This window comes from Panthera uncia, chromosome A2 (genome assembly GCF_023721935.1).
Source record: "Panthera uncia isolate 11264 chromosome A2, Puncia_PCG_1.0, whole genome shotgun sequence".
Taxonomy (NCBI): domain Eukaryota; kingdom Metazoa; phylum Chordata; class Mammalia; order Carnivora; family Felidae; genus Panthera; species Panthera uncia.
In genome coordinates this window covers 143,623,978-143,649,761 of record NC_064816.1, presented here as the reverse complement: position 1 = coordinate 143,649,761, position 25,784 = coordinate 143,623,978, and the positions used below count along the sequence as shown (strand labels likewise).

General features: G+C 41.7%; 1 protein-coding gene across 4 annotated transcripts in view; it reads right to left on the bottom strand.

The window, feature by feature from the left end:
* The window catches only part of EXOC4 (exocyst complex component 4), a 746,462-nt gene that overhangs the window by 702,796 nt on the left and 17,882 nt on the right, over positions 1-25,784 (bottom strand). For all 4 annotated transcript variants that reach the window (XM_049643019.1, XM_049643021.1, XM_049643020.1 and 1 more), the window contains exons 2-3: positions 19,945-20,134; positions 9,511-9,705 (exon numbers count right to left, since the gene is read on the bottom strand). In XM_049643019.1, coding sequence (XP_049498976.1) covers positions 9,511-9,705; positions 19,945-20,134 — 385 coding nt within the window. The remainder of the gene's footprint in view (positions 1-9,510; positions 9,706-19,944; positions 20,135-25,784) is intronic.

Here is a 25,784-nt window from a genome sequence, read left to right as displayed (position 1 = left end):
TTCTGATACATAATGCCAAATTTGGAGCCTTATTTGTTCTAAATCAACTTACAACAGATCAGTTCATAATTACTTTCCTGATGAAATTAAACATACCTAACACCTTAAGTGAAAGTTAAAATGTCAATTGCTTATGGGCAAGATTGTGCGCGCGCGCGCGCGCGCGCGCACACACACACACACACACACACACACACACACACCCAATGGGGAGCCTGGGTGGCTCAGATGGTTAAGCGTCTGACTCTTGGTGTCAGCTCAGGTTATGATCTCAAAGTTTTTGAGTCCAAGCCCCACATCAGGCTCTGTGCTGACAGCACAAAGCCTGCTTGGGATTCTCTGTCTCCCTCTCTGCCCCTCCCCTGCTCAGTCTGTCTGTCTGTCTGTCTCTCTCGCTCTCTCAAAATAAATACATAAACTTTAAAAAAAAAATCCTTCTTTGTGCCTAATCTAATGGTCCCTCCAATTCTCAGTTCCCATCAGTGCTCCATAAAGACAGCACTAAATCCTAGGTTCCTACTCCAAAATACAAGGGAAGAGACCACTAGGAAAGACATCCTCATTTGACAAGGGTCCCAAAGCCACTTACTTCTGTCATCTTTTTGTTATTCTGGGACAAGAACAAGTTACAGAACAATTATCTTAGGAGTTGGCAAAGGAGGTCTCTGAGAGTCACGTCAGGCTCACACTTCCATCAAGACAAATTCCCAATCCATTAGAAATGCCCAGCACTTACACAATTCTTTACTAACATCAACTGTTAAAATCCCACAAAGGAATGTGAGAGGAAGAGCTAGGAACAACAAGTAATTAGTACTGGGATAAATCCCAGAGAAAACATACTTCAACAAGCTCCTATCTGGTCAAGCCAAGCAAAAGCTACTGATCCACCTTCCCCAGTCATTGTCAAGTTGAGACAGAGGGCTCCCATCAACATGCGTGGTCACCTGCAGCTACTTATACATATATAGGGTCCCCATCTGGCCACACAATGACCAAACAGAAACCTGTTTGAGGAAGTCCATATGTGAGGCTGAAACCTGGAATATGACAGAGGAGGTCAGCAAAGGCCTCGTGTATTATTCCTGCCTTAGTTTATTCCTCATACGGGGCGAAAGTATATAAAAGGGCATGTGCACACAGGTGATCTGATTAATACATTAGTGATGGCAGCACCAGGAGAGAGAGAAAGACTTCTCAGTATAAACAAGTCCCAGATGATAGATGACCGCTTTTCTCTTACCTGGCACTTTGTCATAGTGATGATGACGCTACTTACACCTTCTTAAATTTGTCTATTGCCTTATATTTTACAAAGCACTGTAACCTTACCAAATTTCACTTTTATTCTCACAGCATGTCTACAATCTAGATAGGGTATTTGTAGATCCACCCTAGAGAAGAGAATACTACATAACAGAGAGAGACAGTGATTTGTCTAAGCTCGCCGAACTAGGGAGTTGTTGAGTCAGGACTAGAATTAAGAACGTCTGGCTTCCAAATCCATTCTGTCTGCACTACACCACCGATGTACCTAGCCACCACTCGTCAGTAAGTACATCTGTGCCCCAATTTCAACCCATGAAATCCCAGTGCAATTCCAATAAGAAACCACAGGAAGAAAGCAGCAGGCAGAGCACCAAGAAGGCAGCCCTGAAGAGTTCAAGTCCACCCAAACCTGGAGAGCATCTAATTTAACCACTCAACACCATTCCTACTGACCAAATAATCAGGCTATAAAATCAGAGTAAGGGCCCAATACTTGTCAGCCCTACCCAAAACCTGCAACAGAGGATGGCAACAAAGCAACTTCACACTACAGTATTTCTACAAAAACGTACCAATCACTGTGCAAAGTCTGTCTTGTGCAAATACAGTAAAACCTTGGTTTGTGAGCACAATTCCTTCTGGAAACATGCTTATAATCCAAAGCACTTTTATATCAAAGCGGATTTCAAGAACCACTGGCTCAGTTGTGATCATGTGACATTCAGCATCACGTATGACTCATACTGCAAGACATCACTCATTGATCAAGTTAAAATTTGTTAGAAATGTTTGCTCATCTTGCAGTACACTCACAGAACAAGTAACTCACAGTCCAAGGTTTTACTCGTACTTGGTTTCTAACCCCTCAAAACTGGTATCAAAAGACATCAAAGACAACTAGTTTTACTCTGTTAAGTGGCATAGGGTATACCCGAGATCTACAGTTCCACATTTATCTGTACAATGGAATCACCTAAAGAATGTCAAATTACTGAAGGTAGTGTACCACCATCAGAGACTTCAATGTCATCAGTGTAGGGTGGGACCTGGGCTTTAGATTTCTTCAAGAAGGTCCCTAATGTGCAGAGTTTGGGAATCACTGCCCTACAGCCAAGAGAGTCAACTGAAAACTGCTGAACCTTATGAGGTTTAGTGTAATGTAACAAAATTTCTATTTGCTTTAAAATAAAAGAGGCAAAGAAAAGCAGATAAAAGAACAAAGTAAAAGGGAAGGAAAGCTAATACAATGACCGGGTGCTTTTCAAACAGTGTGCTACCCTAGCCTTCAAAAACAAATATAAATAAAAAAGGGCATTGGACACGAACACAAATAATTGTTTACAAGCCCTGTGCTTTTACTCTCCAGGAAAAAAATAAAGCTGCCACATTAGGCCTACTCATTTAATTTTAGACAACTACCAAGATTTCTTGTTTAATACCTTTATTTTCAGCTCTTCCTAAACCTTTCTGAAAAGATCAGATGTAGGCGTTTGAAGGCCTGAAGGGGTCCCAAATGCAGCTAGAAGCAGCTATAGCTGACCACCTTATTTATAGAGCAAACCATACTACCCTACCTCCATCCCCAATTTTCCTGATCCCCACTTTCTTGTTATGCTCATCGTGATATGAGACTCTTTATTTCTTCACTGTCTCTCCCTATTAGCATGTAAGCTCCTTCAAGGTTAAGGGCACACATTCAGATATATTTCCCAGCAACCGGAAGTCATCGACAATGGCATCATACCATTCTTTGTTAAGTCTACCAAAACATGTGCCCAATTCTTTCCTGTTATTAGTACAGAATATTGGCAATGGTCTTTCAAATCAATATTCTACACTAGAAATAGATGGGCTTAATGGTGGCTATTTCATTATTGATCACGGATATATTTTTTAACGTGTAGAGAAATCTATATGGAATATTGAAACATTTTTGCAGTCACTTACCACTTTCAGGTTAAGTCCAATAAGTTCACTAGAATGTTCCAGCTCTCGATATTTATAGAGTTTTCACCTCAATACCATTCCCACAGTCATAATGAGAAAAAACCGTCCTGGGAGATCTTAGAAACTCTCAGATCAGACGAAAGGGATGTACACTTTGCCCCCTTTTTCTTTCTTGTGCATTAATCATTTGATAGTAGATGCATGATCACCCCTTCCCTGCCCATAATATGAGAAAAGAAGAATTTGTCTATTTGCTAATGACACAGTTCTAATGGCTGCATAAAGAACAAGCTCACTGGTCCACTGGTCCTGCCATCTAAGCACTGACAGAAAAAAATAGCTTAACATCAACTACTTTATAACACTACAATCAACATTATTGATAAGTACCCTCCAATAGTGAACTGGCTTATATCCACTTACAATACTAGCAGAAAAACACACTTAGTTACCTAAGAGTCAATTCTGCAACAAACTGATCCTAGATAGTTTACTGACAAATTGCATTGCTATGAACATATCGTTGAAGTAAGCCAAAAAGGTGATTGACACAGAATCTGAAATTTGCCCATGTCAAATCCCAAATATATGGGAAAGAACTTTAGGGTCCTGATCATCCTTCTGTGCATGTGTTAGATCAGACTAGCCTTGTTTTCAGAGAAAAATCTTTTTTTTTTAAGATTTTATTTTTAAGTAATCTTTACACCCAACGTGGGGCTTAAACTCACAACCCTGACATCAAGCTCCACCAACGGAGCCAGCCAGGCACCCGTTTTCAGAGAAAAATCTTATCTAGGCCTGCAGGAACTCCTTGGACTACATAAAATGTGGGGTAGTCTTTCATTTAGATAGATGTCCATTTAAGGGAAGAAGGAATCCATAATGCCTAACCTAGCCAGCCCTACTCCAACTCTCAACAGTTCAGAACAAGTCCACTTCCGAACACTTTGCGAACTTCTCATGTGGGAGCAATCACCATTATCCTTCTTACAGTATCCATTAAAGTAATCAATTCACTATAAATAATATTTCTAAGCACTTACTGTGTATACTGCATGTACTTTATATAAACAGCTTAGTATCTCATTTAATCCCTTCAACAATCCTCGGGAGTAGATGTAATTCTCAACTCCCAACTTTCGGCAGGGTCAAAGAATTAGCCCCAAGTGATCCAGCTAGTAAAAGTCAAAGCCAGGACCCAAACACAGGTCCATCTGACCCACACTAACATTCACGACCTTGACTGTTATACAACTAATGCGAAGGCTCTTGTAAGCTGAAACCATTAGAGGTATATTTTTATTATAGGAGCTTAGAAAACCATGAGATTAAACTGCTGCCTTACTCCCTTTATGCCCGATGTGGCCACATTTTCAGTGTAAGTGATATAATTCCACCATACTATTCTCTCAAAGCACGTGGGATTCTCTGGGCGGAAGGCAACTACATAAATCTAAGTAGTTATTATAATAATCCTTATCTTAGTACACAGCTATGATTTTTTAAAAAAACTATAAATAGAAAAACAAGAGACATCCAAAATCTCTACAATCTCAGGAAGACTTAAAAATGAAAAAAATGTAGTCCCAGGCCTTGTGACGGTCAGCTCAAGTGGTTCAAAACTACCCACACTGGCTCAGTTTCCACTGATTGAATGCAATTATGAGTCGACTTCTATGGGTTGATAAATCAGAACTTGGGTAAGTGGTTTTCAAAGCTCATCTGTGCAGTTTTCGTGTGATGCAGACTTCCACATAAATTTTCCTTTAAAAAAGTTCATAAAAATATTAACTATCATCAAATACCTTCCTGGTTAGCTCATGCCACTGGGAAGAAGCTGCTGTTCTTATATTAATAATTCTTCCCGGAATTAATCAGTCATTGTACATTAGAACCAGCAGCTGGAGTGTTCTGAGTGATAATGAAACCTGTAACAAGGCATCTTCAGCCGTCTTTTCAAGACAATAAGGGAATTAAAATTTCAATTTAAATGCAGAGGTTTGAAACACGCTTCACTGGCAAAATTACTTCAATTAATGTGAGTGGAATACAAAGGACAGACTGCAGAAATGTGATGCAGCAACCAGAAATTATGTCATTAATGTGCTTGCATCAACCCAGCACAATGACTGCAGAGGTCTAATTCAAACCATACATATCGCAAAGCTACAGGCTACAATATTAATCAAGTCTCTGATTTCAATGTGACGGATGCAGGCTTCTTGTTGGACCACTTTTAGCCTTTCATGAGCTAACAGCAGCTGTTTACCTTGAAGAAGGAAACAAAAGGCCATGCCTATTTGCAGACAGTCCCTGTCATGACAATTTAATTATTTTAGGCAATACTCAGGTTATCATATCAAAAGAAGAAATAGATATCCCATCTAGAGGCCAAGTCTCTAGCTATCAGACCAGTGTGACAGTGAAGTAGCAATTGCAGGAGCGGACAAGGGCCATGGGTCACCACTGATTTATTTACTCTGGATTTATGAACCTGAGTAGGGATTACACTCCTGGGTGTCCGCACCTGCCTTACAACGGAAATGCAAAATCTTTTGATAAACAGATCCAAGGAAATCGGAGAGTTTTGAAAGACTTGATTTTTTGTCTTCACTTTCCTATGACGTCTTTTAGCAAGCATGTTTCATTTTGACCCTCGAGATGCCTTAAGTAGATTTTACTTCTAATAGCACATAGCCACGGGGAAAGGAAATGTGAGTATTTTTTCACATCAAGTCCAATGAAAGAGCAATTATAGCCCTTACTATTCATTCATATACAAAAGGCCAAATTGAAGGAAATTTCCAACCTTTTAAGCACACCTTTAATCCTACCTTCATGAAATCTTCATTGTACATTAGGATGCTCCAGCTCCTCAGATCATACAAAGCAACTACCTCGTCGGAAAAATGGAGAGCACATCAGAAACCCATCTCTCATAGGGTCACTGTAAGAATTAAATGCGTTAACAAATGTGCTTCTTAAATGTAATGACATAGCGAATACTCAGTACGTATTGGCTGCTAGTGTAATTATTGTTTTTTGTTGTTCACTCAAATATTGCTAAAGGGAAAGGCTGGAAACTGGAAGACTTTGTCATTAAGACAAACACCAAACCCAAAGAAAAAATCAGACCAGAGCCCCTAGAGAGGAAACACCTCTTTCCTCTATTAAAGTCTTTCACATGGTTACCCATCTGGCTAACGATCTGTGAACCCTGACTATATGAGGCCCGCGGTGCTCAGCACAAGGCAGACAAAAATAAATAAGATATAGCCCTTGCCCTCAATGACCTACCATACAAACAAAAGCAAATGTATTATAAGGAAGTACATGCAGCTTATGGAAACAAACAAACAAAAAAAGGCATCTACTCAGGTCAAGTATTCTCAACCACGATAAAAACAAATGCCTAATTTTTTGGAAAAAGCACCTAATCACCTGGGACATTCAGAGAGCTAAAGAAATCTGAGCTAAGCCCTAAATAAATAAATAAATAAATAAATCATTTTCCAGGCAGACAGGACTGGGATTAGATTCAGGGACATATGATCAATTAAACATCTATCACATCCCTTCATCACTAACAAATAACTAAAAATTGTTATTAATAAAGCGCCACTGTTTTAAAAAATATGATAGCCAGCAATAAGATATATTTAATACCTCTAAGGAACATATTACTAAGCATTATTATATAGAGCATAAATGAAGATCTCAATAAATGAGGTCTATCCTGTTCACTGAAAGACTCGGTAATATGAAGATGAAATGCTTACAATGAATCAGTCTCATGACGCTTCTTGCAGAATGTGACAAGCTGATACTAAAATTCATACGGAAGAGTAAAGGGCCAAGAATAGAACAGACAGTTCCGTCTGTTTTGACAAGCAAGGTGAGGGAACGTCTCCACCTGCTATCAAGCTATATCATAAAATAACGGTAATTAAAACAGCATGGTTTCAGTGCAGATATAGACAAGACCAATTAATAAAAATGAAGAGCTCAGAAACAGACCCATGCATACGTGAAAACTTGGTATGTGACCAAGATGGCATTAGAAGTCAGTAGGAAATAAATTTAGCAAATGGTCTGAGCTAAGTGGCTTTTTACATAGAAGATAAAATTAGATCCCGAGTTTATACCATATACGGAAACAGAGTCCAAATGAATTAAAGAAGACATAGTAGATTCTCTAGAGGACACTGGGATAGAAAAAAATTTTTCTTAAAAATCAGATAAAGGAAAAAAGAAAGAAATCTTACCACATTAAATTTCAAAACTTCTTTGTAACAAAGGGCTTCATAAAGCAAAAATATATACCACTAACTAGGAGAAGATATTTCAAATACCTCTGACAAAATATTAGTGTCCATTATATATAAACAATGACAAACAGGGAAAAAAAAGGAACTTCTGGGCAACACAGCTCATATACTCACTCCTTTCTGGAGGTAAATGCTCCTCCTTCCCACCCCACTCCTCCCAACCACATGATTTTAGTTAGAACTGACAATCATAGTATTCAAGCTGGCCCAATCTGGACCCTATCCATGTTTTCTTTGGTGGGGGAGGGTGGGTTAAGTTTATTTATTTATTTTTGAGAGAAAGAGAGTACACAAGAGGGGGAGGAGCAGAGAGAGAGAGGGAGACACAGAATCCGAAGCAGGCTCCAGGCACCGAGCTGTCAGCAAAGAGCCCAACATGGGGCTCGAACCCATGAACCGTGAGATCATGACCTGAGCTAAAGTCGGATGCTTAACTGACTGAGCCACCCAGGTACCTCTGTCCCTGCACGTTTTAATTACAAGAAATTTTCCTCCGCAAAGCTGGAAAGACGTTGGCCACAGCCCACACCCTTTCTCCTCCCCCAAACACCACCCACTTGTGAAAGCAACAGTCTGCAAGAGGACACTGAGGACAACAGGCAGAGAGACCACACAGGTGGCATTCCACATCTCCTCCTGTCCTGTTAGCTGACTGGTTACAGCGACTGCTTACTGTTTACTCCTATCATACACCAGGTTTCAATATATGACAGAATATCACAGCGTATCTCACATCTTAGCGACCGAATTCCCTTAACAGGTTCTCATGAAGGACTTACAGCGTAATTCTTTTTGAAAATCTAAATTGGAACCATTTGGAAGATTTATCCTGCTTCTCCCACCAAGTCGTCTCAGTGTTTTTTTCAGTGTTACAGCCAATCTAACTCAGTGAAACAAAGACAGGGGACTCTCACCTACTGTGGAAAAGAGGAACCAAATGCAATCACCTGCTATGGAGGGTTTCTGTAGTCCCCAGACAGCTCGAGTAACACGGCAGTGGGGTGGTCATGTGGAAAGCGGCGGGGGGGGCGGGGGGGGGGGTAGATAGAGCAGCCCTCTAAGAGCCACCAGCCCTGGGAAAGTTAGGACTGTTAGGAAATAGGATGTGTATTATTTTTTATTCATCTTCTTGACACTCAGCACATGCACCACCAGTAACAACATTCTCTGAATTTTCATTTCTAATTCAAAAAGTAACAGAATGGGAGCGTCCAGCTGGCTCAGTCAGTAGAGCATGTGACTCCTGATCTCAGGGCTGGGAGTTTGAGCCCCATGCTGGGTGTAGAGCTTACTTTAAAAAAAACAAAAAAAGTAACAGAATGACTCAGAGGCTAAAGGCTAGTCTGTGGAGTATGCTTGCTTGACAAAGTCGCTTCCAGAATTATTGCTCCAAAATTATTTTCTTGCTCTTCGGTTTAAAGGAAAAAACAAAGCCCTCACATAACAATCCCTTCAAAGAATTTGTGGAACGTGAAGTCCGTAAATATCCTTAAGTTGTCTCTCATACAGATTTCATTCTTTAAAATGGGATTCATTAGGGGTGCCTGTCTGGCTCAGTTGGTAGAGCATGCAACTCGTGATCTTGGGGTTGTGAGTTAAAGTCCCACATTGGACATGGAGACTACTTTAAAAAAGTAAGTAAATAAAAAATAAAATAAAATAGGATTCATTAGCCACCTTCCTCTGAAATTCAAACATCTTCATTACCATGCCAACGTGATCTAGGTACCAGTTTCTTACCATTACGCACCTTGCCATTGTTCCAAAGGCAGATAACGCATAAATAGTCGCCTACCACTTCAAACACTGAAATTAGGAAGAGAACCGGTCAGGCTTCACCTACAAGGGCTTGTGAATCCCAAGAGGCGGTCTGTAATGTGCTACGTGAAAGACAGCATTCAGAGAACAAGAGCAAGGGCTTTCCTATCTTAGCAGAAATGACCGTTCGCACAGGTAGCTCTCTCACCAGCATGTCGGTGGCACTGAGATAGTGCTTGCTGGCCATGCACTGTTCCAGCTTTTGAGGCACTTGCTTGATATTCTCAATTTCATCCAGCAGGTTCAGGACATGCTTGTGTTCAATTCCTTCAATCCACAATTTCCGGAGCTCATCCCGTTTACAGTGCAACAGCATCTTGCAAGAAAGCAGATTCTCTTTCACCTACAATAAACAGATTCAACCTTGGGTCAGTCCAGAGTCTTGCCATCCTAAACCTATAATCTGGTTAGTAGTTTTCACTATCAGTGTCACTAGAAGTGACAGTTCCCAATTCCCCCTCCCACTAGTTCCCCATGGTTGGCTGGCTTGCAAAATTCTAATCCTGGTTCTGACACTGACTCGCATGGATGGGGGTCTCCACCTCTGTGTGTATCTGCTCCCCTGTGAAATGAGAAAACTACTCCTAACCTACATTTGAGTGAATCTGGAAGAAGCTACTTAGGATATACAGCACTCTGAAGACAGGAAGAACCCACGGATGTTAAACTATCGAAAAGGGAATGACTGATCGAGTCCGTGCTGATTCCTTCCCAATTCTTCTCTGCATGTTTCTTATTCAGCAGACAGCTCACTTGGACCACCCTAGATCCACAACTTCAGCTGAAGCTTACAGCCAGTGAACTGTGCATTCATCTCAACTAACACGAAAATAAGCCCACTTTCCAGAAAAGAGGAGACACGTCCAGAGACCATCTCAAAATAAAAGCACTAGGACATATCAAGGATTTTTAGATATTAAATAAGACAACCTCAAACATTCTCATGGATCTAGCTTAGTGACCAGTACGGCACAGCTCGACAGAACAGGAGGAGAAGGAGCAGGAGGTAGTCACGATGTACATGATGAGCACATTTTCATGTTCATAATTAAGGCTTTTCAATTTTTACAACATGAAATAAAAAGAATCAGGACCTTTCACAATTCACAGAACTACTCTCATGTACTTTTGACAGTCCTCACATGTATTTTTAAATTCGAATTCAGTATTTGTTTAATTTGGTTTTTGTTTTAGGTAAAATTTATGAATACATGTCAGTTATACCATTTGATGAATTTTAGCAAATGTAAGACACCTGTATAATCCAAACCATCATGTATAAGACATTTCCATCAGCCCAGAAAGTCTACCACGTTTCTGACCATTGAAAATTTGTCTTCCACAAGATCTGGTGTGGTGGTGCATACACTCATGAACACTATGCTTCTGGTGATTATAAAACTAAATTTTAACATTTTCCGACAAACAAGGAAAATATAAAGATGGAATGCTAAGATCAGAATGTTTCTTGAGAAACATTTCTCTGCTGAGAAAGCATCTACTCTATCCCAATAACTTAAGGACAATACACCTATCATACTTTTATGAAACTCTCCAATGTAAAAAGAACCCTAAATAAAGAGATTCTGTAATCTCTCCTGATAAGCACAGTGGAATGATTATTCGCTTTGGAAGGAGTCATGGACCCTTTTGAAAAACTACCAAAGACGGTGCTAATTACCTCCACTCCTTCCTTCCCCTTTCTGCAGATTTTTTTTTTTTTTTTTTTTTTTTTTTTTGCTAATCATAAAGCATCTAGAAAAGAGAACAGAGAGGGGGGAATGGTATATAAGAGATGGTAACAAAACTTTTCAAGTTGGCAGGAAGATGGAATGTGGGTAATTTAGCAGAGCAGAGTGATCTGAAAGTCTTAGTATGGAGACGGGTTTGCTACCACTGACAAGGAGGTGCCGAGAACACGGAAAGCCGGAGCCCCAGGGCCAACACCTTCCATAGGGAGTATTTTGAGCCCTGGACCTTCATCAATCCACACAGATGGGTAATTCCCTCCCCCCAAACACTGGCCAACTAGAAGGCTTATGATCTGAAGAAACTCAATCAGAAAGGATCCAGGCCAGACATCACTAAGGGGAAGGTGTGAGGCACCAGACTGCAAACACAAGAATGATATTAAAGTGGGCCTATGGAACAGTAAAATCCTCAGCCTGCTCTGGACACCCAGCCTCCTGCTAGGGTTGCCTCTAAATACACTCAGCCTGATTTTTAGCTCCAACACAGGAAACTTATGGCCTTTCTTGGGAAAGATGACAAGGCGAAAAGACCCAGAGTTAGTGACACCTGAAGTTTCACCGAGGAAACTACTGGGTCCCTGCACGATCATCACTAGACAAGGCCCACAACATGCTCTGAGCTTTCCAATCAGCTTTGTACTGACTCCCTCTTTCATTTAAATAGTTAGACGAGGATCACCAGACAGCCAAGGAAAGCTTGGAATATGAAAAGGCAGGCACCAAAACAAACAAAAAGAAAAAACTGCTGGATGGGGCTGGGCGGGGAGGGGCGGGGAACACCAGAAACTATGCAGAACAGAAATTTTTTAAAACTATAATCAATATCCCTTAGGAAAAATAGGAAATATTACATCAATGAAACAAGAATAGGATGCTATAAAAAAAAAAAAAAAAAAAAACCTGAGAATAAAAACAGCTTTGGAAATTAAAATATGGTAGAAAAAAATCCAATATAAAGGTCAGAAGCTATCTTTGAGGAAATCTACAGAGAATAAAACAAAAAACGAAAGGTGGAAGATAAAAGAAATGAGGAGACTGATCCAAGAAGTCCACTATTTGCCAAATAGGAGTTCCAGGGGAGGAAAAATGAGACAAATGGAGTAAAGAAAAATACAATAATAAAAGAAAATGTTCCGGAAGACATGTGTTTTTAGACTGAAAAAGTACACCAAGCGTTCAAGAAAATGGAGTAAAAAAAGAACCATGCCAGGACATGTGATCCTGCCGTGTGAGAACACATGGGATAGAGAGGCGATCTTAAAAGCTTTTGGGGGAAGTGGGGAGGGACAGAATCCATATAAAGCATTATGAATCAGAATGCATCAGACTTTTCTCAACAGCAACGCTAAAAGCTACAAGACAAAGGAATGATATAGCTTCAAAATCCTAAGAGAGAATTATTTCCCAGAAAAACTATCAATCAAGTGTGCGGGAAGAATAAAGACATTTTCAGACTTATAAGCTCTCAAAATGGTAAAACTTAGATGCACCATAGCTCAGCAAGCTAGTGAAGAACGTGCTCCATCAACACAAGAGAATAACAGAAGACCAGAAACACAGGATCCAGGAAAGGGGAAAACCAATGCAGAAGACAGGCAACAGGAGGATTCAAGCATTAACTGCAAGGAAAACAGCAACAACAAAACCGCACAGGCACAAATAGTATGCTGGATGGCTCAGAGGGAAATAGTCACGTAGCTGTAATAAAATGAGCAGCATCTATTTAACCAACAACTAGGATACAACTAGAGAGAGGAAGTGGGAAGAAGATGAAGTAGGGCAGAGGAAACGGTGGGAGGGGGACCTAAATCCTCATCTTCCATAGCCGGAAGCTTATATCCAATGTCTAAAGTAGAAAAACCAAGAATAGTATAAGCATATTACTAAGAGTAAAAGTCAGTGTCTCTGAAGTTTTGGAAGTGGGACTGGGGAAGGATGAGGTAGGGAAGTACTGGTTTTTGTCATCACTTACGATTTTGACTTTTGAAAATATTAATTGAAGTATGGTTGACATGTACTATTGGTTTCAGGTATATGACACAACGATATGACTATCATATACATTACAAAATGCTCACCATGACGAAGTGTCATTACCATCTATCGCTATACAAAGTCGTTACACTATTATTGACGGTATTCCCCAGGCTCTACTCTTCATCCCTAGGTCTTATTTTGGAACTGTGTATCTCTTAATGCCCTTTTTTGGACTTCTTAAACATATTTCTCAAAGCTATTCCCAGATCCTCTTGGCACTCTTGGTCTCTGGGCTAAGAACTCCAACTATTAAATCCATTCTCTTTTAAATCCTTAGTTAAAATCTGTTTGAATTTGATTTCTGATAGTCTACTTTTATCACCTGGGTTCTGTAATTCTCGGATTTTTCTTTGGTGTTTAACAGTTATTATGGAAATTGTTAAAAATAAATTTTATGTCGTGCAACACCCAACTAGGCTCTTGATCAAGAGGGCTCAGGATAAACTTACTTAGTGTCAGTAAAGCTTGGCAAACTCCTTTCTGATTGGGAAAAGGACTGTTAGGGCATTTCACAGCAGGATATATACAATGTAGTCTGCTCACTTCTCATTTTTGCTTACTACATGGAAGAAAATGGAAAAGAAAAGTGGACTCTGTGTCTGTGTTTAGGGGTGGGGGAGACGGCATCAGGCTGTATGGAAAATGAACATCACCAAAACTATTCCCTAAACTGAGTTATTAGCCAAAGCTCCAGACATAAGAAGGTACAAGAACTTTTAATATTAAATTGCCCCGAGGCCTCAGCTTTTTGATTAGAAAGTCACGGTTATGAAGAAATGTTATTTTAAAACTTGGGCGGCAGGGGGGTAATACTACTCAGTAATAAAAGAAAAGAAATATGAAGAATCTCAGAAACATTATGCTGAACAAAAGAAGCCAGATACAAAGAAGTACATACTGAAGTTCTAGAACACGCAAAAATTAATGTAGTGATGGAATTCAAATCAGCAGTTGTTTGGGGCAGGATGTGGAGGGGAGTGGGAAAGGAGTAGAGGAACACAGTCTTTTCACTCCAAAGGAGCAAGGGGGAACTCTCTGGGGTGGATGGGAACACATCCTAGGACATATACATTTGCCAAAACTCACTGAACTGTCTTCTAAAATACTGCAGTTTATTGTATGTCAATTATAGCTCAATAAATGTTTTTATACAGGGAAGAGAAACAGGACTGTATCCATCAATGAACATCATCTAAAATGTGAGAAAGTTACCAAAGTATATCTAAACTTTTATTTCTCGATGTGGTAACAGTATTTTAATTCCATTCTGTTTTAATTTACCAGGATAATTAAGATTGAAAAATTATCTTCCTGTTTCTTCTTGAAATAAATCCACAGAGTCAAGCTATTCAAATCAAGACATCGAAACCCACGTACAGAAATCCTTCTTCAAACACAAGTTTCCTTTCCTTCCTGAGACTTCTAGTAACTTCACATTTGCTCCTAATCACCTGGTCAGCCACAGCAAGAATTTCAGTTTCAATATACTAGAACTTCCAGCCATTCTAATTAGAGACTATTAGCAAAAGAGAAAATGAGGGTAACAGGCCCCAAGAGGTTACTGTGAATGGGTATGGGAGAGGATACAGAAAGCAGAGAAATAGAGTTATTCGCACGCTTGACTTGGGGAAGATGAAGACAGGAGGAAAACTACCTGGAGCCTGAGTAGCAGAGATACATGTACGAGAGGCTGATGGATCCAGGCCTTAAGTCATCAAATTCAATGCCTTTCTGATTTTGATCAAGGATAATGGGAGGAGAGACTGCCTTTGAGTGTGCAAACTGTCTATAATAAAGCACAACAAATGCGCAAGCACCCCACTGAAACTAGAGACTAGAAATGTTCTACGCAAGGGATGGTAGGTGAAAACTAATGTTAACAGTCAACGTCATTCTTAATTCTGAAAGTACAAAACAGACTTTCTCTTCTGTAGTTAAAAATAAATCTACATATAAGCGTGTTCATGGGTATTCTCCTGACCTGTGTCCAACCCATTTTTTTCCACAGCCTTCTAGAAAGTGCCTAGAAAGAAGTACAGAAACACCACTCACCGTTCTGTTTAAAAGCCTTTTAGAACTGCAGATCACTTTTAAATTACCCTCAAACTTTTATTCCCATGCTTTTGTTTCCTTAGTTTTGGAGGAGGAGGGGCGGGTTTAGCTGCCATTCTAAGGTCTTAAATTCTCTGAGAGGCTCCACAGAACCCCTTCTGAGGGCAATACTTTTCCGTTAAGTTGCAGAGTCTTGACATGGTACACAAATACAGATACAGTTAAACTCAACGGAGAGATGAGCGCATAGTTCTTGTGACCGCATTAACACGCAATACTGCCTAGTACATTTTAAATTATGCTAGCGCATTATTGCCCACCGTTTAGCCCACCTTTCTACCCTTTCTCCCTTTCTCATAGAAGCAGCCGGGATTTTTCCATCATACGTTTGGGCCGTAACAATTTCCTACCACAACCATGTTGCTCTACTGCGACATGTTCTATATTAAGATTATTCTTTGTTCTTATTCTGCCTCTTAAGGTATAGTTTCATATAAAAGCCACAAAATTATTTTAAATGCTAAGTAATGAATGTTGCACTACTCAATGATTAAGCTCTTAACAACTTCATTTGAATAATCACATATAGTTATTTCCAATTACAGGCAAGAAAAATGAGTTAGCAGTTTCATCTAGTACCAACAGAGCAGCTGAAATTGGGGGGAATCGTAAAGTGTTTGTGCACACCTCACAAGAGAGACAAGTATCTGTTTTCCCTTGTCTTCCAGCTTCTGTGATAAACATTAGACAGACACTTAGTATCTTTAAAGAAATCTGATGTCCTCTCGTCTACCTAGCAGAGCATGGAGGAAACACTCAAATTCAAAGACCAACAATCACATTCAAATTCAAACATTACCCAAGTTCCCAGCTTGTATCCATTCATATCCCTCTATTTTGGTGCCGCTGCTGGAACAGTCATTATTATGAGACACTGGCAGTACCTGTGGCTTCTGAAGTTTTCTAGTACAGTAACATCTCATTCTGACTGATATCACTATGTGTTCAACAGTAATAATAGGGTAGCCTAAGTATTTTGATTATCCACATCACTCAACCTGATCAATCATATATATCTCTTATATGGACATGTAAATTTTTTAATCTAGAAAAACATTCCCAATAGACTTGACTACCTGGGAAAAGAGTCAACTCTGTCTGTCACCTCAATATCCCCAAGGACATAGATCCTCCCAATATAAATCCATATACGAAACTATTAACACAGTGGGAAATGTAAACAGTTCTGTGTTCTCAAGCTTTAAAAGCGTGAACATGAACACCTTCACCTGCCTTGGTCCCCACCAAAATCTACTCTCAGAATAGCAGCTAGCCCTTTTAAAACGTTAGTTATATCATGCCGGTTTTATGTTCAAAAGCTGATTACAGTGGTCTCCCGTCACAAAGAGTTATGAACAAAGTCCTTACAGGCACCAAAACCCCACGTGACCTGACCCACTACACTGTACCTCACCCACCAGCTCTCTCTCTCTCTCCCTCGCCCTCTCTGTCCAGCACTCTCACCTCTCCCCACCCCATTTTGCTTCAGCCCCACTGGCCTCCTCACTGCTTCCCCCAAACTCCTATCATGTTCTTGCTTCAAGACCTTGCTGCCCCTGCCATGCCTTCTTCCTAAGGCGCTTCTCCTGACTCTCCCTCAGTTTCTGCAGGTGTTGGCTCAAATGTAACCTCAGTGAACTCTGCCCGGCTAGGCCACTGAAGCAGCAACTCTCTATTCTCCCTTCCTTGCTCTTGGATTCTTAAGTACAGCACTTCTTACCATCTGTTAGACAGCATTTTACTAATTTATAGTGGGGTCTCCCTTGACTAGAATGTAAAGCAGAATGTAAACTCCACAAGGACAGGAATTTGTTTGATTCACTTCTAGACCCCAGAGCCTAGAGCAACGCTCAGCACCAAACAGGCACTTTATACAGAGACTAAATCACTGCTGTTAAGTAACACCTACTTTCTTTTTCCGTTTCCTCCTGTAACGTGTAAGTTCCATGAGGACAGGGACAGGTGTTTTCCACTGGTGTCACCCCAGCAGTTAAAACAGAACCAGGCACACAGCCAGCACTCAACAGGTATTTGTTGAACGAATCCTCATTACTTTTGGCAGAGAGCAGAAAGAAAATTTCAACTCACATCTATACATCCTCAGTATCTTGCTGGGTGTGAAATCATGTAGCCCCATGATTATACAATCATCCCCACTTTTACTTTAAAAATACACACACCTACATCCACCGAGATTTTACATACAATCCAAAGTAACAATTAAAAACCAAAAATGACAGGGAAAGATTCGGAAGAAAACATCAGCGTTTCCTTGGTGATAAGAAATAGACTTTCACATTATAAAACTGTCGAATTATACAATAGAAACAAATTCGCTTTCATTTTTCCCCCCAACATTTTTCTGCTCTTAGTTATCAATTACTAGAGGCTTTTTGGAAAAGAGTGTTAGCCCTTTCTCTTCCCAATACTGAAGCTAATTCATAACAGAATTGTGTGACATTTACTTTGACAACTGTCTGATGTAACAAACACCAAGTTTTCTTTTTATTTTCTTTCGCTCAAAATCCCAACGTACTTAAAAATGGGGATGGTGGACAGACTATGGCCACTAAAGTAAATGTGAAATAATCAAGATGAGACTCTTTTCAAAACCAGCCAACACTCTCTAGGCAAAGAGGCTATCGACTCCAAGTGAGAGGGTGTCAAAGCAGAAACCACTAGCGCTTCCCCTGACATTATGACAAAGTCCTTTCAGCCAAGCAAACTAATCAGAAAACAGAGATACCAAACCTTCACCCTTCCTGGGATTCCCCGGGGCAGAGCCAGAAGGTCAGCACCGCTGAACATTTTCTGACTCCTCTTGAGCTTAGTGTATTGGGTCAAAATGGACTACAGTTTACTTTAAACTGATCTACAGCTTTACCTAGTTTCACAGATAAATCCATAGGATGAACTCATCATTTGTAAAGGCTAAGAATTATAGTATTCCTTTTGAAAATTCCCAGTTAATTTGACAAGGTAAAGAGGTCAACAAATTGCTTCAAAATAGGTTAAGAGCTTACTGGTTCTCAACAGGTACTCAGAGAGGCTGAAACTATCAACCACATTCTTAGAAGAATAATTTAGGTCTCTGCTTAGAAAATCATAACATAAGGCCTAGAAGACAGAAAAGAAAATGCGGGAAAGCTGGGAGCCTAGATATCCCCGGGGGGGGGGGGGGGGGGGGGGGGGGGGGGGGGGGGAACAAGGCGGGGAAGATACCACCAGGCGGGCACAGTGCAGGGAACTCCCTGACCAATCAACAGCACAGCCAGAGTACTGCAAATGGTCTGTGCAGCCCTGTGGCCACAGAGGTGCTGGAAGGGCAGCTGCAGGCTTTTTTTTTTTTTTTTTAACATTTATTTATTTTTGAGACAGAGAGAGACAGAGCATGAACAGGGGAGGGTCAGAGAGAGGGAGACACAGAATCGGAAACAGGCTCCAGGCTCCGAGCCATCAGCACAGAGCCCGACGCGGGGCTCGAACTCACGGACCGCAAGATCATGACCTGAGCCGAAGTCAGCCGCCCAACCGACTGAGCCACCCAGGCGCCCCCAGCTGCAGGCTTATAAGGAGGGGATCAAGCATGAGGCCCTGCATCTCTCACCCAACACCGAACAAGAGGCAGCTAACATATCGGGGTTCCACAAGACAGCTCATTTCAAAAAGGGAGGTTACCACTTAAAAGATGTCTGAAAACCAGCAGCAAGGACCTGAAAAGGAGACCAGCGTTTACATCCTAGTCTGCTGAGTGAGGAACAGCCATGCCTGGCAAACAAGCAGTGCTAAGTGGTAGCAATTAATGCCATCAGAGTGGTATTAAAAGGAGTGACCCTTGAAACACATGGCCAAAACCATATGACGACGTGACAGCACCTACATGTCAGTTCATCCCTCAGGCCAAATATAAAAATACCCTTTATGAGCCCACTTTATCCTTTAGGCAGCAAAGACCTGGTAGCCAGGAACCAAGAGTTTTTCAAGGACCTACTACAAAAGGAAGGAGGTGGGCGGGGAGAGAAAAGGGGGCAAGAAGTAGAAAGATGGGGAGGAAGAAAAAAAGAATGAAAAGAAATTGCTGCAAAATATTAAGAAAATGACAAAATGTAAGTAAGTTAATACATGCTCGTCACTACTGAAGAACGATATTCAAGAATGCCAGTATCCATAAATGCATGTTGAAATAATCTGTAAGTTAGGGTTTCTTCTCAAAATCATACCAAGAACGTACAATGACTACATAGAAATCACAACCAATTTCAAATGAGCGGACACAGTGAAAGCCAAAATTTCAAAAAATTTTTCAACTGCTACAGCAACACACACACACACACACACACACAGTGTGGGATAGGACCAGACGCCATACATTTGATACACAGAAATGGGAGCCTCTAATAGCAAGAGGCCCTTCAGTGTCTTCATGTTGAGGCCACCTCCTCCACACCATTTCACACGGCAAGGAGAAGGAGCAGCAGAAGCCAAGGATAAGACATCGGGAAGAGGCAAGCCTGGGATGCCCTCTGTGATCCTCCGCAGCCAGGCTTTCAAAGACACTTGCAAAACTCCCGAAAAGCGTCGTTACGCATCACTCACTATGGCCATTCACCACCACCGTGGCACCTCTACACGCTACTAACGGTAGATGCGGTGCGACAATCACAGGAGGGAAGGAGGCTCACCTGCTTTATCTTATTTCGGGAGTTGGTAATGCGCTCTGTGATGCTCTGGTATGTGCGAATGGCTGTCGTCAACTCTGTGTAGTGCTGTACAATCAACTCATCCAGGTCACGGTCACATTTCTCATAGGCTTCTTCAAGGCGGCCCTTCTCATTTTCTCGGTCTTCAACATCATCACTGGTAGACAGAGTCCTGGTGAAGACAGAGATCATATCAAGCCGAATCAAATTTAAAAGCAAAAAAGGGGGTGCCCGGGTGGCTTACTCTGTTAAGCGTCTGACTCTCGATTTCGGCTCAGGTCATGATATCGCGGTTCGTGAGTTCAAGCCCCGCCATCGGGCTCCATGCTGTTAGAACAGAGGCTGTTTCGGATCCTCTGTCTCTCTCTCTGCCCCTTCCTGGCTGGCATGCACTCTCTCTCTCTCTCTCAAAAATAAACGTTTTTTTAAAAAATTCATTTAAAAGCAAAACAGTAAAAGACAAGTTAATATGCTGGCACATTCATCTAACTAACTAGGGAGGAAATGAAAACAAGTTACTAACAGAAAATATGAAACCACTTTTATAGCAAATTTCAGTAGCCCATCTAAGTGGATTTGCTGTTTGCCTATCCAAGGAGGCTTTCACTCTTTCCCTGGCATACCAATTTTAATCCATTAAGAGGCAGCATGAACTCTCCAAGAGTCTGGGCGGGTCTTGATCACTTGAGTGAATCCCAGTAATTCCATTCGCCTTATCCGTGGCAAATCTGACCAATGAGACCTAAGGGCCTCCAGGAGTTTTCTTGCAAGATTAATAGGAGGCAGGTCCCTTTTCCCGATTATTACACAACGCTAAGATACTCAAATGTTTCACACACCTTACAACCATGGAAGGGAAAGCCAAGAGAAATGCCGGCTACTGCTGTGACATCATTGGGCCACCAAAGCAGCCAACTCTACACTGCCTTACCTCAGGGCTTCTTGTTAGGGGAGAGAACCAACACCCACTGTTTAAGTCACCCTCAACCTGTCTTTTACATAGAGCTAAAAGTGTACTCACTGATAAAATTACTTATACACTGAAGAACTACATTCCAAATAGCTCATTTAAATGAACTAAATTTGACACAGAGCCCCCAACAGCCCGGAAATAAAGTCATATCGATTCTAAAGTATGTTACAACAACAATAATATAAGCTACACCAGAAGACAATCCCTACGTTTACTATTCTTCCAACAGCACTAATGAGATTGATATAAATCAACAATAACCAGGGAATGAGATAGATACACTTATTAAAAACCTTTCAATAACTTAGTTTGATATGTGGGCCACAGATCTTTGTTTCTTTTATTATCTTTTTTTGAAAAATTTTTTTATTTAGTGTTGTAATCAGCAACAAAGAAACCCTTTTCTCTTATCTGTTGGCTGTGGTAATTTAGAGTTTCATTAAATTCCCTCAGATTTGTCAGCTTATACATTCAGCATAGCTTATTTCATTTATCTTTAATTTAGGAAGGGGGTAGTTTAGGCTCTCAATGATGGATGCAATCAATTATAAGTCCATCATTAGAACTGCTTTCAGAGATGGTCTGTCAGTGAATCAATCACATATCTACTTCCAGATATTCACAAGCAAAATACTGTACACCAGTTTTTTTCCCCAACTGTCATTTAGAGCAAGAGATCTTAATTCATGAGCCACATAATATATAAAACTTCTTTTCCAATTTACAGAGAGATTCAGCAGGCCAGTCTTTGACATCAATCTCACCTCTAAAAAGAATTGTGTAAATGTGTTAGGGATGCCAAGAGACCAGTTCTAGCAGCAAATGGCGGGGACGGGGGTGAGGGAGGTGCAGACAGGACAAGACATATAACGAAGGAAAAGGCAAAGCCTCTAAGGGCTGTGGTGTTCGCTCAGGAAAGCAACGCAGTAGGAACCCCAAGACTTGAAGGAAGGCCTGTATCCTGCCAGATCCTGCATCCTCCTCTGTCAACTGGTGATCATATATCAGACCACCATACCTCCAAAGTCACTTTCAGGGAGAAAGTCCCACACAAGTATCTGACTCATAACATGAATCAGAGTGGAGAACCTAGGAGGAATATGGCTTCAAAGATGGAGCTATGAATATCACTTGCAATACGTAGGTACAGGGAGCTAAGCATGTCTTCCTATTGTTTCTATGATACATAACTTTGCTCTTTAAATCTGAAACCTTCCAGGCTGGTAATCTAAAGTAAAGCACAATCAGAAAAGGCCTTCAATTTATCAGCTGTCCCAAAGGGAAGAGTTCCTAGGTATCTACCTCTCATTTCCCCTTATAACAGCACACAGACACGGATTTGTCAAAGTTACCCTGGATCAGTTTGCCGTCTTTACAATGCTTTGATTTCCTCTCCACCACCATTTGTGGAAGGAAACATGCCAAACATTTCACATTGTTTACATTAACTAGGAGAATTACCATTAAAGAAAATGTCAGGCCCAGAGAGGACACCTTCCCAGGCATCAGCTGTCACTGTAACACATTACCGTCGCGTTAGGAGTTATTTATGAGATGGAAAGGGTTACTAAAATGAAGATTAAAAGTAAATTGGGTCTAGGGGCGCCTGGATGGCGCAGTCGGTTAAGCGTCCGACTTCAGCCAGGTCACGATCTCGCGGTCCGTGAGTTCGAGCCCCGCGTCAGGCTCTGGGCTGATGGCTCGGAGCCTGGAGCCTGTTTCCGATTCTGTGTCTCCCTCTCTCTCTGCCCCTCCCCCGTTCATGCTCTGTCTCTCTCTGTCCCAAAAATAAATAAAAAATGTTAAAAAAAAAAAAAAAAAAAGTAAATTGGGTCTATAGGGGATTTTAGCTCCTATTTTCATTTTTAAAGAAAATATTTGTATAAGGAAATAGCCTGTGCCAGGTTTGCGCCCCTTTAATATTCATCCTCTTAATGTGAACCGGGCTGAATGACATTCTGCCTTTCGTCAGCAAGAGAGACCAAAACTAAAGTTTTTTGTTTTTTTGTTTTTTTGTTTTTTTTAATTAGAAGGGGAAAAGGCACCAAGGTTAATAATGACAATAATAATAGCCTTTAGGAAGGTTTGTTATAGTGGCCAGAAACCAGCAGTGCTGTGCACCTCATAGAACGTATGTTTAACCCTCCTAACGGCCCTTGGGGCGTGGGGGGGAGCCCTCTTGCCATCCTCCCTCTACCTTTTGAATCCTGGCTCCACCATTTACTGCCCATGTGACCTTGGTCGTGGCATCTCATTTTGCTCGCCTACAGAACCCAGACAGTACGGTCACCTTCCTTGGTGGGCTGCTGGTGGGAAGTAAAGGAGATCAAACAAGGCCTGGCAGTCACCAGCACGCAACAAACGGTGGGGACTGTGGCTGGCGATCACTGTCAAAGGAACAGCAGTGATGGCAGTAAAGGCAAGAGCAGTGTTCCACGAGGTCATGGAAAGAATATCCTTTGGAGACACAGGTTCGAATTCCATCACCCCCAAAACAGTAGGTCATTCGGCACTGGCCATGGGATTTAACCTCTCTGGCTCACCTTACTCCTCTTTGCCGTCAAGCACTGTAGACAGTCTGAGATTTTATCCTACCCACGAGCTAACGAGTGAGCCAGCCAGAGTTTCATGGATGCTGCTAGAAGACACAAAACTCGTGGGTCAGAAGCAAAGGGCTTTGTCATTCACAGCACAGCAAGAAGCAAGGGCACCAGCATATCTGCAGCAGCCCCCCCACCACCAGGCCCCTAGTCCCAAGATGGTTAGGCAACTGGACCCAAATGCGTGCCTGTATACGCTGTGAGTGACTAGAGAGGAACCCTCAGCTTAGAAAACTACACCTTCTATACCGGACAGTAAACATGCCTTCCCATTTTTCTAAAGGGACAGATCATCTCTGTCTTCCAAACACCCAAATAAACATCCTTGACAAAGACATTCTCAAACAAAGGGCATTCTGTGCTTTGCTCCTAAGGACTTCAGAAACAGGGGCACCTGGGTGGCTCAGTCAGTTAAGTGTCCTGACTTTGGCTCAGGTCATGATTCTGTGGTTTGTGAGTTTGAGCCCCATGTGGGCTCTGTGCTGACAGCTCAGAGCCTGGAGCTTGCTTCAGATTCTGTGTCTCCCTCTCTCTCTCCCCTTGCCCCGCTCATGCTCTCTCTCTGTCTCAAAAATAAACATTAAAAAAACCTTTTTTTTTTTAAAGAGAACTTCAGAAACAACACAAGGAGAATGGCCCCAACAATAACGAAACGTCATTCACTGGGTACCTTCAAAGACTGCGTACTGGACGGCGTTTCCAACCTGTTTTCTTTTCTGAGACCAGAAATACAATGTCTCCCACAATAAGTATCTGCACAATGAATGAACGATAGACCATAAGAGCAGACTAGAATTCTAGGGAGAAAGTTTCCAGGCCTGCTACCAAAACCCAGCAAATTTCAGCGTGGAATTATCTTCCTGGAAGCCAGTCACTTGACCCGGACTGATAGCAGTGTAGGAGAGAACACCTGCCAACGAGGTCACCTTGCCAGCCAGGGCGCGAACCTCTCCCCAGCCTTCTGACGAGCCTCTGTGGCACGGACACGGACGGCTCCCCGGTTCACAAAGCCGTTCACTGCAATTCTTAACAGCTCTCCTTGTTACGAAGCCTTTCATTACAATAAAATCAGCCTCTTGATGATTTCTACCATTGATCTGAGTTCCACCTTCTTGCGGTGACGGAAGTCTATTCCCTCCTCCGTACAATTTCTCTTTCGATGGCAATGCGCTCTCAGTACTTTTCTCTCAGGTTACATAAACATCTCTAACTGCTTCCACCGTTTCTCCCACAACATGGCTCCCACGCAGCCCACCATCCTTGTGGATTTGCTCTGAAGTCCCTCCAAAAACAGCGAACATTCACATGGAGCTCACTGTACGCTCAGCATTAACCTAAGTGGTTTCCACATAGGAACTCATTTATTCCTGACAACAACCCTAGGAGGTAGGTGCCATTATTACCCCTCTTTTTACAGACAGGAAACAGAGTTGTGCGTCGGAGGCACAGAACTTTTAAGTAGCAGAGCCAGTCCGCAAGCCTGAGCGGTCTGGCCCTTAAAAGCTTCCCTATCCTGCCTCTCAAGACGTGGTGCTAGAACCGAACACAAAATTCCTAATATGCTGTGACCAATCCAAACAGGAAGAGGTGTTTGGTTGTTTTTTAAGTTTTATTTATTTGGAGAGAGACAAAAAACATGAACGCGGGGGAGGGGCAGAGAGAGGGAGAGAGAGAGAGAGAATCCCAAGCAGGCTCTGCGCTGTCAGCGGAGAGCCCGAGGCGGGGCTCGAATTCACGAACCATGAGCTCATGACCTGAGCCAAAATCAGCCCTGAGTCGGACACTTAACTGACTGAGCCACCTGGGCGCCCCAGTAAAAGGCTTCTATATCCTCTAACATGGGTACTATATTTCTAAATAACCAGGCCTAAAAGTACCTGCATTTTTGTAAATACTGAGTCCAAAAATTATCCAAGATCCCACTGACAACAAATGCTGACAAGCCAGCTCTCACTCATCTACTTGGGAAATTTTCAAACGAACCACAAAAATGTACATGCATCCTTGTGTCATACACTTGGGAAAGGGCAGATGAAAGTGAACACAGGATATTATTTAGTGTCTGTTACGTGCCAGGGATTGCGGTGGTTATTTTGCACACATAATCTAAGACAATACTCAAAACAGTCTGGCGAGATGGTTATCGCCACCCTTTTTACAGATAAGGAATCAGAGGAACAGAGAGGTACAGTAACTTGCTCCCACACCCACAGCTAACATCAGACCCGGACTTCAAGCTTATACGCGAC